Source organism: Bos taurus, chromosome 17 (genome assembly GCF_002263795.3).
Source record: "Bos taurus isolate L1 Dominette 01449 registration number 42190680 breed Hereford chromosome 17, ARS-UCD2.0, whole genome shotgun sequence".
Classification (NCBI taxonomy): Eukaryota; Metazoa; Chordata; class Mammalia; order Artiodactyla; family Bovidae; genus Bos; species Bos taurus.
This window is the reverse complement of record NC_037344.1, coordinates 63,963,820-63,977,744: the sequence shown is the minus strand read 5'-3', so window position 1 is coordinate 63,977,744 and position 13,925 is coordinate 63,963,820. Positions and strand designations below refer to the sequence as shown.

General features: G+C 49.7%; 1 protein-coding gene across 2 annotated transcripts; it reads left to right on the top strand.

The window, feature by feature from the left end:
* Window positions 1-1,615: 1,615 nt before the first annotated feature.
* UNG (uracil DNA glycosylase) lies at window positions 1,616-12,619 on the top strand. Of its 2 annotated transcripts, XM_005217795.4 has the most exons (7): window positions 1,616-1,827; window positions 2,481-2,687; window positions 3,384-3,479; window positions 6,101-6,198; window positions 6,801-6,889; window positions 7,899-8,077; window positions 11,469-12,619. In XM_005217795.4, exons 1-7 carry the CDS (start codon window positions 1,696-1,698, stop codon window positions 11,607-11,609), a joined length of 942 nt encoding a protein of 313 aa, XP_005217852.1. In that variant the 5' UTR covers window positions 1,616-1,695; the 3' UTR covers window positions 11,610-12,619.
* The last annotated feature ends 1,306 nt before the right edge of the window (window positions 12,620-13,925 follow it).

Below are 13,925 nucleotides of genomic sequence, written 5' to 3'. Positions count from 1 at the left end.
GAAGGGCTGGCGGGGAAGAGAAAACGTTTACCCGCCCCGACCACAGAACTGCTTCCGGGTAGATTGCAGCGGCGCTCCGGAGAAAATCCAGGCAAATTTGCAAAACAAAGCCGTGGGCGGTCTTCGGGCGCCACCTGTTGGCCCTCACTGCGCGTTGCAAGCACCACGGTGGTGCGGGGTCGTTACTTGTTTCACAGTTGTGCGGGATCACCAGTCGTTTGGGAGCTGCTGGTTGATGGCATCTCTCCCTGGGGATTAATTTGGCGTCCCGACAGGGAGCTGGGCCACCAGCATATTGTCATAGGTAGGAGTACGAATTCTGCAATCAGACCCTTGTAACTTCCACTTGTCTCCTCCACTGAAGCTGTGTGGTTCCTACAAATCCCTTAACATCTCTGGGCTTGAATTGCCTCCTCTGCACAGTGGGAACTGCAAAACCCATGCCATGAGGATTAAATAATGAGAGGATGTGTGAGACGATGCTTCTGTTCTCCAAACAAACGTCAACTTTCATTATCGCCGGTTTTTTATTATCTTCTCTACAGATCCATCACCCACTTGCCACTTGAGGGGCATTTGGGTTGTTTCCAGTTTGGGGAACATCCAGATATAGTACATGAATATATCATGTACAAGCTCTCCTGTGAATATAGATTCTAATTTCACTCAGGTAAATAGGAATGGGATTGCAGGGGCACATGTTAAGTCTATGTGTTAAATGGGCTTCCCAGGTGGCGCTAGATCGTAAAGAACCCGCCTGCCAATGCAGGAGACATAAAAAACGCGGGTTCGATTCCTGGGTGGGGAAGATCCGCTGGCGAAGGAAATGGTAACCCGCTGCAGTATTCTTGGCTGGGAAATCCTAAGCACAGACGAGTGAGTGTATGTGTTACTTTATACAAAATTGCCAAACTGTTTTTCAAAGTGGCTTTTATGTTATTTTTAAAAATAATTTAAAACGGCTGGAGACAGAAATAAGCAAGGAGAGAATAAGATCATTTGGCGGGGGGGGAGGCGTGCACCATGTGGAATCCTACTTCCCTGATGAGGGATCGAACCTGTACCCCCTGCAGTGGAAGCACAGAGGCCTAACCACTGGACCACCAGCGAAGTCCCTAAATAAAATTATTTTGGATGAAGCTATAAATAGTGTCAGGCTAGAAAGTGGGGCAGGGGAAGACCCTTCAGAGGACGCGTGTCGAGTAGAGACTTAAAAGTTTTCCAGGCAGGGGGACAGCGCCCGCAAGGTGTAAAGACCGCAGGAGGGACAAACTGGGGATGTTCCGTGACTGTTTCTTTTAAACTATTAAAATAAAAAATTGAAGTATAGTTAATTTGAATGCTAATTTCACTCCCATAGCAACCCTATGGGGCGGGACTTTAAGTTCTTTTTACTAGCTGAAAGGTGGAGGGACTTGCCCAAGGCTGAGAATAGTGAATAAAAGAATCAAAACCTAAGCGAACAGACCTAAGGGATTCCGCCCTTTTCAAACACAATTAGAAGCCCTACTAGGCCCCAGGGTTCTCTCTTCGCAGTCCCTCCCACACATGCGCGTTGGGGCCTCCACCGCCCCCCGCCCAGAATCCCATTTGGAGCATGCGCGGGCCGCTTGGCGCCAACTGTTGCCCACCTCGGCTGGCGCCAAACTTGCGGGACCCCGGGCGGCGCGCGTTGGCTTCTTCCTCGGCTTCGGGATGATCGGCCAGAAGACGCTCTACTCCTTCTTCTCCCCGAACCCCGCCAGGAAGCGAAGTGCCTGCAGCCCCGAGCCGGCCGACCCGGGGACCCGGGGCGTGGCGGCCGTAGCTCAGAGCGGGGATGTGGCGGTGAGGAGCGGTTGGGGGTGGGGGGACCTCTCGTGGGGCCAGGGTTCAGGGAGGCCGAAAGGGTGAGGAGGGTGAGGTGGGCGGCGGACCCCGCGAGAGGAACCCGGACCGAGGGGGTTGCGGGAATGTGCAGCTGACTGGGTGAACGGGGGCCGCCTCCACGTGTTCAAAACAGCCGCCTTAGCGCCCCATCGGCGGCCATGCTGAGGGGCCAGCCAATGGGGGCGAGCCTCGGGGCCCACACAGCCAATCAGAGGCGAGGGGGTCGGCCCGCCCTCCAATCAGAGGAGGGAAGGGGTGGGCCCCGGCAGGGAAGGTTTTTGCCGCGAAAAGACAGCGTGGGGACGCCAGTGGCGGGGCCCGAGGGGGCGGGGCGTCGGCGTCCCGAGCCCCATTCCCAGCCAACCCCTCGCGAGGCGCCGCGAGTCTTCCTAGCAAACCCTTCTGCTCCCGCGTTGTTGTGGTACCAAACTCGAAAATGGGGGCCGCGGCCTGCTAGTGCCTGACCGGGATCAGCCCTGGGTCCCCGGGGCTAAAAACCCCCACGAATGGGGGTCCTTTGCCCCGGGCCGTTGGGTTGGGGGCGGAAGCTGCGGGTGTCCGGGAGAGGCCCGCTGCAGCTGCTGAGCCGCCTCTGCGGGGACTACCTACAGGCCAGCCCCGCCAAGAAGCCCCGGGTCGGGCCGGAGGAGCCCGGCACGCCGCCCTCTTCGCCGCTGAGCCCGGAGCAGTTGATCCGCATCCAGAGGAACAAGGCGGCCGCGCTGCTCAGACTCGCGGCGCGTAACGTGCCGGTGGGTTTTGGTGAGAGTTGGAAGAAGCACCTCAGCGGGGAGTTCGGGAAGCCATACTTCATAAAGGTAAACTTGGAGGCTGCGGGCATCTTGTGCATAGAGCGGGCCAAGCCCACGGTTGTACGAGATTGCTTTCGTGGTTCCTCCTTTCCCTCCTTCGACGTTCTTTTCATACTCAGGGGGTAAAATACAGTCAAGGTGTTTTCAATCTGCAGTTTAAGGTTTTTAAAAGGCTGTGAGATATCATAGCTTCTTTTAAAAGTTTTTTAAAATAATTAAAAAATTTTAAGTCACTCCTATTTTGATATTTTAAATTTTATTTTTATTTATTTTTGACAGCGCTGGGTTTTAATTTTTTTTTTTTAATTGGAGTGTGGTTGCTCTACGATTTTGTGATACCTATCACGGCTTCTACTAACCCGTTTAGTTACTTAGTCTGCTCTCAAGGAAAGAGTGGCGAAGTAAAACCACGAACTCCACAGACTAAAATCTGGGTTTAAAAAAAAAAAAAAGAGGGCGCGGTTTGCACCCGCGGGAAATCAGGGCCACAGAGCCCATCAGCTTGGACCCAGCCCAAAGAAAGCCCGAGGGAATTGAAAGGTCCGTGGGGTGCGGAGACTGTTTCGGATTTTCCCAGCAGAATTTGGGTATAAGACTTGGAAAAGGTTTAGGTAATAGTTCTTCCAATTGAAACTTTCTTATTGAATTCTTAGGCTTTCCTGTGAGAATTTGGTTTGTAAACCTAGTTTATCTTTCCATCAGCTTATGGGATTTGTTGCAGAAGAAAGAAAACATTACACTGTTTACCCTCCCCCTCACCAAGTCTTCACATGGACCCAAATGTGTGACATAAGAGATGTAAGTACAAGTTGTGGATGAATTTTACTAAAATTACTAAAACGGGAGTAGGATTCAAATGGCATTTCTTAATTAGGGGCAGTGGCGTTAAACCACTATTCATAATTTAGAAATAACACTGAAATTGTGAGGTTTGGCAGGCTGTCTTTGTGCCATTTATGCAACAAAAAAAGAGAAGTTTGTGCATATGTGCATGTGCTATGACTTCTGTTTTTTTATTTTTAATTCTGAAATGGGCCCCATGCCCATGTGAGGTATTATTGTGGTGGTGGGAAAACTGAGGCAGGAAGCAGTTAAGTGTCTTTCAACTGGTTCCCAGCAACTCCACCTTGACTAGTAGCTCAGTGTTCTTTCTGTGTGACCACACTGCCTTATAGCTGACTTCTGGCCTGAATATATCTGTTAAAGACATCTCTCTGCTTCAGTTCGTTGTGTACAATGGCTGCTCATTGGGAGCTCTGGTTGCCTCAGACTCCTGTTCGGAAGCTTGATGGTGCCTTTGCATAGTTCAAGGCAAGTTGACAGCTGAGCCTGAATACAGACACACCTGCTTTCCAGCCTCACCTCCACCTCCCATTCTCCTGGTTTGGAGCTGGACCGGTTGGTGACTCTCGCCTCACTTTTGTCCTTTGAAAACCAACTAGATCCGTCTCTGGCACCTCCCGGAAGGAAGCCTGTCCCCTACTACCTTTGTGATGTGGATTTCCTCTAAACCTTCAGTATCTGCTTGCGCTGGAGGTGTTCTATTTTTTGTTCTCCTTTCTCCTTACTGATTTTATGAGCTGAGAGTGGGAATCCCATGACTTAATAAGTGTCTTAAAGAGAAGCGAAATTGTTGAGGAAGCCATCATGATAAGGTTGCCACTCCTAAAACTTAGCAAACTTCTTAATTTTCATTTTAGAGCAAGTACTTTGAATATATCTCCTTGTTTATAGAGTTTTAAAAAAACCCTTAAGTCCTATTAAATTCAGTGCTGGATTGCTCCTTGTTCGAAATATGTGCTGTTTTGAATATCAGCGAGCAATACTGTAAAGAAAGAATAAGAAAAGAGCATGAAACTTCTGAGAATCAGATGGCCCGGGGGCTTCTTTGCCCGTGAGCGTTTGGAGGGCTGGGATGTTACCTGGCTCTGCCAAGGCCCTTATCTAGGACCAGAATGGGAAAGCTTTGCTGCTGGATGGGTTTCTTCAAGAATATGCCAGGGCCTATGTGGGTACCAACCAGGGGGACAGAGAGGTCCATGAAAGCGGCCGGGTCCAGTCTGGATTCTCGGATAAAGTGTACTTCAGCTGTGGAAGAAGATTTTAAGAAGGAACTTGAGAGAAGTGTGGGTACGAAGAGAGGTGGGTGGGATCCGTCAAAAGGCCTAGTAGTATGTTAACACCGACCTTGACAATGGCCTCAGTCTCCTCTGGGGCCATCCCTTAAGAGGACACAGGCAGACCTCGTTTTATTGCACTTCACAGATAACTGCGGTTTTTATAAATGGAAGTTTTGTTGCAAGCTTTCACTGTCAAATGATGGTTAGCATTTTTTAGCCATAAAGTAATACGATCTATGTTTTTTTTTTTGACCTCATGCAGTTGGACAGTTTGGGAACCAGAACATTTACATGACTTGTTTTATTGCCATATTCACTTAATGAGAAGATCTGGAATCAAACCCACAGTATCTCCTTGGTGTGCCTGTCCAGGGGAACAGGCACCTTCATAATGCAGCTGGTGGGGGATGGGAATTTCTTTTAATTCGTCGAAAAGCTATCTGGCATATGTCTGAAAATTTTAAATACACTTATCCTCTGACCAGCAACTCCACTCTTCTGAATCTGTTCCATAGAAATAAAAGCAACAGTGGGACTTTGCTGGCATCCAGTGGTTAGGACTCCTCACTTCCAATTCAGAGGGCACAGGTTCCATCCCTGGTCAGGGAACTATTAATAAGATCCGCATGCCACACAGCATGGCCAAAAACAGCAACAGTATGTAAAGATGCATATAGTAGGATGTTTACCTCATTGTCTTTTGTAAGGAAAAAATTGGGAAACGGACTGACTGCCCGTTAATGATTGAGCTCCACTGACTTAAAGGAGGGTCACAACGTATGACACGAGAAACACAGAGACTGTAGAGTGGGGTCCAGCGGCCCCATTAGACGGGTGCTCATAAACAGTTGGGTCAGCATGGGGTGGGAGTGGCCACTTGGTCTGTTTCTAGAGTGGAGCCCAGTGGCCCTCATTAGACGGGTGCTCATAAACAGTTGGGTCAGCATGGGGTGGGAGTGGCCACTTGGTCTGTTTCTGGATGGTCATCCTGTGACAGGGGTGTAACTCCTTTTGTAATTTGAAAAACGAAGGGGATGGAAGCAAAGTTGATCCCCAGTTGTTTCAGACATTCGGGTCGGAGAAGGGGGGCGTTGCAGCAGGTGGCTGAGGGAAGGAGAACTTGGTAATGCAAAGCCACAGTGCCAGGTCCCCCTCCTCCCTTCCGGGGACCCTGAGTGGGATCGGGCGGGGGGCTGCCTTTGCCCTCGCAGCGTCCCCTCGTGTAAGTTAGCAGCAGCCAGGTGTCCATTCGCACTGCTGGTGCCGCACTGTTTGATCCTCGCCGTCTGGTGTTCACAGGTGAAGGTCGTCATCTTGGGACAGGATCCATATCACGGACCCAATCAAGCTCATGGGCTCTGCTTCAGTGTTCAGAGACCCGTACCGCCCCCGCCCAGGTAGGCAGGCTGTACTGGTGGCTCCAGTCGTGGCTGCTTTCAGATGCGTGCTTTGCAGGCTACAGGTGCGCCTGTCTGTGGGACCTCCACTCGCCTTTGGAGCGGGGTTTCTCATTCTCGGCACTGCTGACATTTGGGGCTGGGTCTTTGTTGTGCAGGCTGGGACTGCCCTGTAGATACTCAGCAGCACCCCTGGCCAGCAGTACTGCCCCCGACATGAGATGATAAAAAGTGTCTTCAGACATTTCCAGAAGTCCCCCGGAGTGCAGAAATCGCCTCTGGTCAAGAACCCCTGCTTTGGAGGATTTCATGTATTATTTGTAAATATAATAAACTTATTAAAGATATAAACTTTAAAACCATCGCTTGAGGGTGGTGGTAAATCCTGGGCTAATTTGCTGGGTTTTCCAAAGTTCTCTTCCCTAAACACTAGCAGTGACCAAAGTAAAGGGGTTCAGCAGGTGTGTCTGTCAGAAAGAAGGAAGGGCAGCCCCAAGGCTGGCTTTGCAGGCTATAATTTGCATGTGTGCTGGCGGATCCTAAACTTTCACAATGGTACTTAAGATTGTGGGGTTTTTGTTTTTCTTTTGACTTGTTTTCAGTTTGGAAAACATTTATAAAGAGCTGTCTACAGACGTAGATGGTTTTGTTCACCCTGGTCATGGAGATTTATCCGGATGGGCCAAACAAGGTAAGCTAACCACTGCTAGATGTGCTTTGGGTGGGTTTCAAGAGCCTTCTCTTTCCTGTCTGGCCGGCTTATATTTTGAAAAGATATCCGTGTGGAACTAGAGAGCTCTGGTCAAATGGCTAAGTTTAAGTCAAGAAATGTGTCTCATCCTACAGCCAGTGTTTCTCATGTTTTATTTGTAATGTGAAAGAGAAATTGGTTCCTTGGCATCCATACTTCACGTTTACCCACTTGGACCATGCAGAAGGCAGCATGGTCCTTTTCTCACGTCAATACATGGCTTGTGTTATGTGTTTAATACCTATCTACGGGACTTTTTCTCTTTCTGAACAAATAAACTATACCCAAGAAAAGGAAAGAATATTTACTCTTTGTTTTCTTGCAGTGAGATTATTGTTTGAGCGAAATGTCTTGGCTTCCTTGCGTTAAATTCTGAGGTTATTTCATGTCACTTTGGATATATATGTATATATATATTTTTTAACAGTTCTTTCCCATGATGGACATAATGTATGATTGCATACTCAGAAGATGTTGAAAGTGTAGAGGTGAAAATAAATCTCGCCCAGAGGCACCTACTGATCCTGCCCTGATGCTACCTGGTTTTGTCATGCACTGAGCTCATTATTGGGTTTTTGGCTGACTCATTTCAGCCTCTTTTTTTTTTAGTTTTATTGATATATAGTTGATTTTACAATGTCGTGTTATTTCTGCTGTATAGCTACATGCTTCCATTATACAGATTCTTTCTCATATTCTTCTTCATTTTGGTTTATCACAGGATACTGATATAGAGTCTCCTGTGCTGCACAGGACCGTGTTGCTTGCCCATCATGTGTACAATAGTTTGCTAACCGACTTCCAGTTTATCCCTCCCCTTAGCGTCCGCACGTCTCTTCTCTGTTATCTGTGAGTCTGTGTTTGTTTCTTGGACATGGTCGTTTGTGCCGTGTTTTAGGTCCCACGTTTCAGCCTCCCTGGAAACCGCTTTTTGGCTGTGTGTTCACAGGTGTTTTGCTGCTCAACGCTGTCCTCACGGTCCGGGCACATCAGGCCAACTCTCATAAAGAGAGAGGTTGGGAGCAGTTCACCGACGCCGTCGTGTCGTGGCTCAATCAGAACGCCCACGGCCTTGTCTTCTTGCTCTGGGGCTCTTATGCTCAGAAGAAGGGCAGTGCCATTGATAGGGTATGTTGTGCGGGGTTTTTGTCTTTTTAGTAGTTTAAACCAGGCTAGAGAATTCTAAGAATTTCAGTTATGTGGTCCTAGAAAATCCATTTCTTAAAATGAAGCTTATTTTTCCTTATGACTATGATAGTATTAGGTTTCCCGTCAAAAATTGAAGAGAACTCAGGGACTTTGCTGGCGATCCAGTGGTTAAGACCTCTTGCTCGCAATGCAGGGGGCCTGGGTTCCATCCCTGATTGGGGAACTAAGATCCCACATGTCACATGGTGAGGCCAAAAAATAAAAATCAAGAAGGAAAACTGAACAGACCTTAGATAAAATGATTAGTTGTGTAATGAGGAGAGCAGCTGGCCCACTTCTGCTTAGATGCAGTTGGTAACACTGGCATAAACTTGCCATATACATGGAAAACCACACAGGTCCTCGGGTTCCATTCATGAAACAAACAATGCAGTAAAGGATGAGTCAGGTAAGTCTCTTGCTTTCAGCAAGTTTGAGGGTATATAGAAAACACGAAGAGTCCCAGTTCAGCGCAAATTTAACTTCCCCCGTGAAAACACTGTCAGTGCTCTAGTTGCCAGTTCCTGACACCACTAACTCAGCTCGTCATTCTCTGCCCTCCCCGCATCCTCCCTCAGTTTGTTCCTTCCCTCTCCACTTAACTTACTGAAGCACCCATGCATACCCAGTTACTGTGATGAAAAACCAGAAGTCATCCTAAAAAGTTAAGATCCCATGCTTCCACTGCAGGGGGCCTGGGATTCGAACCCTAGTCAAATCCCCACGTGTGCCTTGACCAAAAAAAACCCACCCAGAAGTTATCCTCCAATCATTTCCCTCATGCCCTTTAACCCAGTCCTAAAACCACCCAATCCTGCCACTCCTCTGGGCTGAGCCCTGGCGTTTCTCTGAGATGCCTGTCACAGACTGCAGGTAAAGCTGGTTTGAAGGAGACTGGAGACTGGTGGTTGTGGGGCTGGGACGGGGGGAGGCATGCAGGCTGGCAGCAAGGAAGGGTGCTTAGCTTGGGCTGCTGGAGGCACTGAATTGGGCAATGAAGCTGGGTGGAGAAATTATAGTGTAGACACTTCAATAAGTGAAGGAAAAATCAAGGCGGCCTGGCAGTGGGTGGTGTGTCAGAGATGTGCAGACATGCTGAAGCCCTGCCTGCTGTCGGAGCAAGTCCAGCACTTCTTAAGCAGCGACTCACCTAATCTTAACAAAGGCTACGTCCAGGGCGAGGCACGGGGGATACACGGACTCCCCTTTGTCACAGGCTCAGGGAGGCGAGGTCACTTGCCCGCTCACTTGTGAGTGGAGCTTCTGACTCTGATCTGAGCATCCCGCTCAGACCTGGGTGGTCCTGCGGGCGAGGGTACCAAGCCAGCCATCGAGTTCAGGTCCAGAGACTGGACTCGCATGTCATTTATCCTCTCCATTTTCTCTGAAGTGGAGTTCCGTCTTAATTTTCTCTGTAAAGGTTCTTTGTGAATGAGCAGGATATTTTCAGATGTTTTTCTTTTGAAGAGGGAATAGTAGGAATAAAACCCGGCATAAATGAACTGACTGCTCAGTAAGGTCTGCTTGCTTATCTAGGTAACAAAATGTGTACGGGAGTCATTTCCAGTCTGTGTCTTAGGGAGGTTTGTGGTCAGAAGCGCCCTTACTCAGTATATCTGTAATCTGTAGTATTAAATATGGTTTAGTTTGAAAGTAAATAATCACACATGTTCTAGACCTCTCTTCCCCCTTCTCCCACCCCTTCTCGCCTACCCCTCTCCCCCGCCACAGACACACCAACCATTCACAGCCTTTCTTCTCTCAGCCCCTCCCCACCTGCCCATCTTAGCCTCAGGTCAGCCTCATCTCATCTTGCCCAGAGCGCTCAGACGCCTTCTCCCTGGAAGGCCTTGACTGGGGTCACCAGCTGGGGTCTGGGGGTGGCCTCGGCCTGCTTCTCAGCCTCTGAACTCCAGATCCCCGAACCACCTGGGTTTCTCGTGGGCGCCCCGCTCCCCTGCCTGCCTTTGTCCAGCACGTGGAGGTCTCTGTGTGCCCAGGCTGGCTGCTGACTTGCCCTTTGGAGTGCACACGGGGACCTGCCCTGCCTGCCGGGCCCTGTGCTGAGTGCCTGGCCTGCATCCCTTCGTGATGCTCTGTGCCCAAGACCCAGCTTTGTCTTTCATGGGATGTTAGCCAAGCTGTCACTGCTGTTACTCCCAGGCCACAGGTGAACAGTGGCCTAGGGACGGTCAGCGACTCTCTGGAGGGTGCCCCACTGCTGAACGGCAGGGCCAGCACCTGGATCCAGGCTGCCCGGCCTCCCCAGCAGCCCCTCCTGGACCGAGCTCCTTGAAAGCAGCCGTGTCTTGAAAGATAGTTATTCGCAGGGTGTCGTGTCAATTGCTTAATCTTGTTTGACTCCCTGTGACCCCATGAACTATAGCCCGCCATGGTCCTCTCCGTGGATTCTCCAGGCAAGGATACTGGAGTGGGTTGCCATTCTACTGCCCTCCTCCAGGGGGTCTTCCCGACCCAGGGATCGACCAGGATCTCCTCCACTCCTGGAGGATTCTTTACCATCTGAGGCAGAAACTACTTGTTGGGTGATTTTTAGTTAAATACAGGAAAGAATTAGGAAGAAAACAAAAATGGTCCAGGATCTTCCCACTCAGTTAGCTACAGGTGACATTTTAATAAATTTTAAGGATTCCATTTTTGTGGTGAGATGATTGAAACAGCAGAGGAAGGTACAGGATGGAAAGGAAATGCCTTCTGCTCCTTCCCCTAAAGGAACTACTATAATTAGTGTCTTGGGTCTGCTCCCAACTAGTGTCTGTTCCCCACCCCCAGAAGATTATTATTTTTTTAAATTTAATGCATTTATCCTTTCTTGTCTCTTTCCACTTGTGACAGATTTGGAGGGCTCCTTATATCAGCATGTATAGCTTGACCTTGTTCTGGTAGCTGTGCGGCATTGCGTTGCAGAACTGTGTCTTCCGCACACGTAGCACCGGCTAGGAGCCGCGCAGCAGCGCCCCTGCTCGTCCCTGCATCTTTGTGGAGACGCGTGCATCGCTGAGTCCCTCACCAGAGGCGGTCTCAGCAGTGGGACTGCTGGGTCAAGGAGGACACAGGCACCCACACATCCCACACAGTGCCCAGCAGAAGGTGGAGAGGGAGGGGTCTTTTGCTTTCTTGGAGCCTCCCCAGGTAGTGGCTCTACCAGCCATTGGAGGATGAACACACGCACAGACCTGTGCGGACGCTGCGAATTTAGAGCTGGCACAGCGCAGCGGCAGAGCTGATGGGAAGGGCGAGTGCCAGAGTGGTTTGGTTAAAACTCCAAATATGCCCCCCCGGTCTCACCACCCGTCTCCCCCTTTTTCAGAAGCGGCACCACGTGCTGCAGACGGCGCACCCCTCGCCGCTGTCGGTGTACAGGGGCTTCTTCGGATGCAGGCATTTCTCTAAAACCAACGAGCTGCTGCAGAAGTCCGGCAAAGAGCCCATTAACTGGAAGGACCTGTGACCTTGTGACCTGGATCCTGGGGGTGACACTGACCCTGGGGATTGGGGTCTCTGAGCAGTTTTCTAGAAGCTGCGAAATAGAAGTATTGGTTGTTTATGAAGTCAAAGTAAGAAGAAAATCTCCCTTGTGATTCTCAAGCCCCCTGCACGAGGGATCATGTTTCAAGTGGAGCAGCCATGAGCCAGGCTGCCTGGGAGTGGCGGCTTTATTCAGCTAGAGATGACCACACCAGCTGTGGCTCAGGCTTCCCGGAAGGGACCTGAGGTCGAGTACTGACTCTTGCCCTTTGTTAGCATCTTCATGGTTAGAGCAGGGAGAGAACCCCTTCTGTTACAGCCAGCTGCTGCTTGTTTTTACCTGATAGGTTAGACTTTAGATTTGGGGATGCTGACTGTTTTTATTTAGAAAGGCCCCCTTTGCCTACCCTGGCATTTCAGTCTGATCTGTGGTCTTTCATGGAGCCCTCAGGAAGACTGAGGATGTTTTGCCAGTTTCCAGAAATTAGGGATCGATTTCCTGCCTGTAGTAGAGGTGAAAATTGCTAAGGAACCATCCTTGGTGTGAACTTTCAGTGGATAGAAGCTGGGAAAAGCAAATTTGGTCTTATTTATACAGTATTTCTTCAGGTGTTTCTAAGGAGTAAGCTATGGAGGTTGAACATGAAGCAGAAAGCGTTTTAAGAGGAAAGAAATGCTTGCTTCCTGGGTACATCCTGAGTTGGAGTTTTTGAGCCACCAGAGACTGCCAATGCTGTTTCTTCATTTAGAGGGGCGGGGGTTGACTGGAATCACTTTAGGATTTTTCTTTTCTGAGACACTGGTGAATTTTGCTTTTTAAAAAGATGTGCGGATATGTATATATACTTTCAATCCTCTTTTTTAGGAGACAGCCTTTATTAGGCGTGCACCTGCATCCAGATGGCACGGTTTTGCTGTAAGCTGGGTTTAAAGGGTTAACCCAGCTGCGTTCACAGCTGCCTGAGTTTGGTAATAAAAGACTGTGAAGTTTCACTTGTGCCGAGTTCTCCTGGGCCTGGGTGGATGCCCTTGGGCTGCTCTTGACCCGGGGTCACCATGACAACCGTTGTGGGCAGGAAGGGCCACACTTGGCTGTGCTTCCTCCTTCCTCCCACCCCTGCCCCCGCTCCACTGCCTGGCAGCCCTGGGCCCCCTTCCGACCCCGAGTAGCACCCTGGGTGCTGTGGCGCGTGGGCGGGGGTTAGATGGGGGTGGGATCTGCTGGGACCCTCAGGGAACCTCTTCGGGCTGGAAAAAATATTTTTCCCGCTCTTGATGTTGAGAAAGCAGCCATGGGTCACCAGGCATTTGAAGCATGTGCGAGTCAGAGGTCAAGATGGCAAATGCGGCAGATGGGCTGGAGACAGTTGGGGCAGACAGGTTACTCTAGAAGGAGACATCAGAAACTGCTAACATTGATCCCTGTGGGGAAGCAGCCTGGGTAGTTGAAGGACAGGAGGGAAGCAGATTTCCCACTGAACTTCCTTTTAAACCTGTAAAATTATTTTAAACTCTGTTGTCATTTACCTTTCACCCGGCTCCCTCTCATGTTTGTATCTTACTGAGCCACAGTACAAGGATCAAAACCAGGAATCAAAACGGCACAGGGGCTTCCCTGGTGGTTCAGTGGTAAAGAGTCTGCTTGCCCGTGGAGGAAGCGCGGGTTTGATCCCTGGTCCCAGAAGGTTCCACGTGCTGAGTAGCAACTAAGCCTAGGAGCCGCAACTGCTGATCCCAGGAACCCTAGAGCCTATGCCCTGCAACAGAGAAGCCCAAGCATCGAGTGGCCCCTGCTTGCCACACCTAGGGAAGAGCCCACACAGCATCGAGACCCCAGTGCAGCCAAAAAGACTTTAAAGTGCAGTTATATTAAAAAGCTTCGTACAATGCTCCCTACTAAATACAAGCTTTATTCAAATTTCTCATTTTCCCAGTAATGTCTTTTCTATATCAGGATCCAGGATGCCACATTACACTTCACTATGATGTCTCGTTCAAAGCTGGTCTGTGACATGTTCTCAGTCTTTCCCGTGATTTATGAATTTATACATTTTTGGCAATACCACAGAAGCTATGTGCCCTTCTTGGTACACCATCTCAGGAACTAAGATTACTTAGTTCCGCATGGGCTTGTGCCTGTGGATTCCAGCACCTTCTTGCTCCCGGCTGCCTCAGATCCCTCTGTCCCGACAGCCTGGCCCGGGGCTTCAAGCTCCAGCATCAGACTCAAGGATATAGCCCTCCAGAGACAGCTTACATTAAGTAACCCCTGCAAGTCACCTAGCACTTTCCAGGTGGC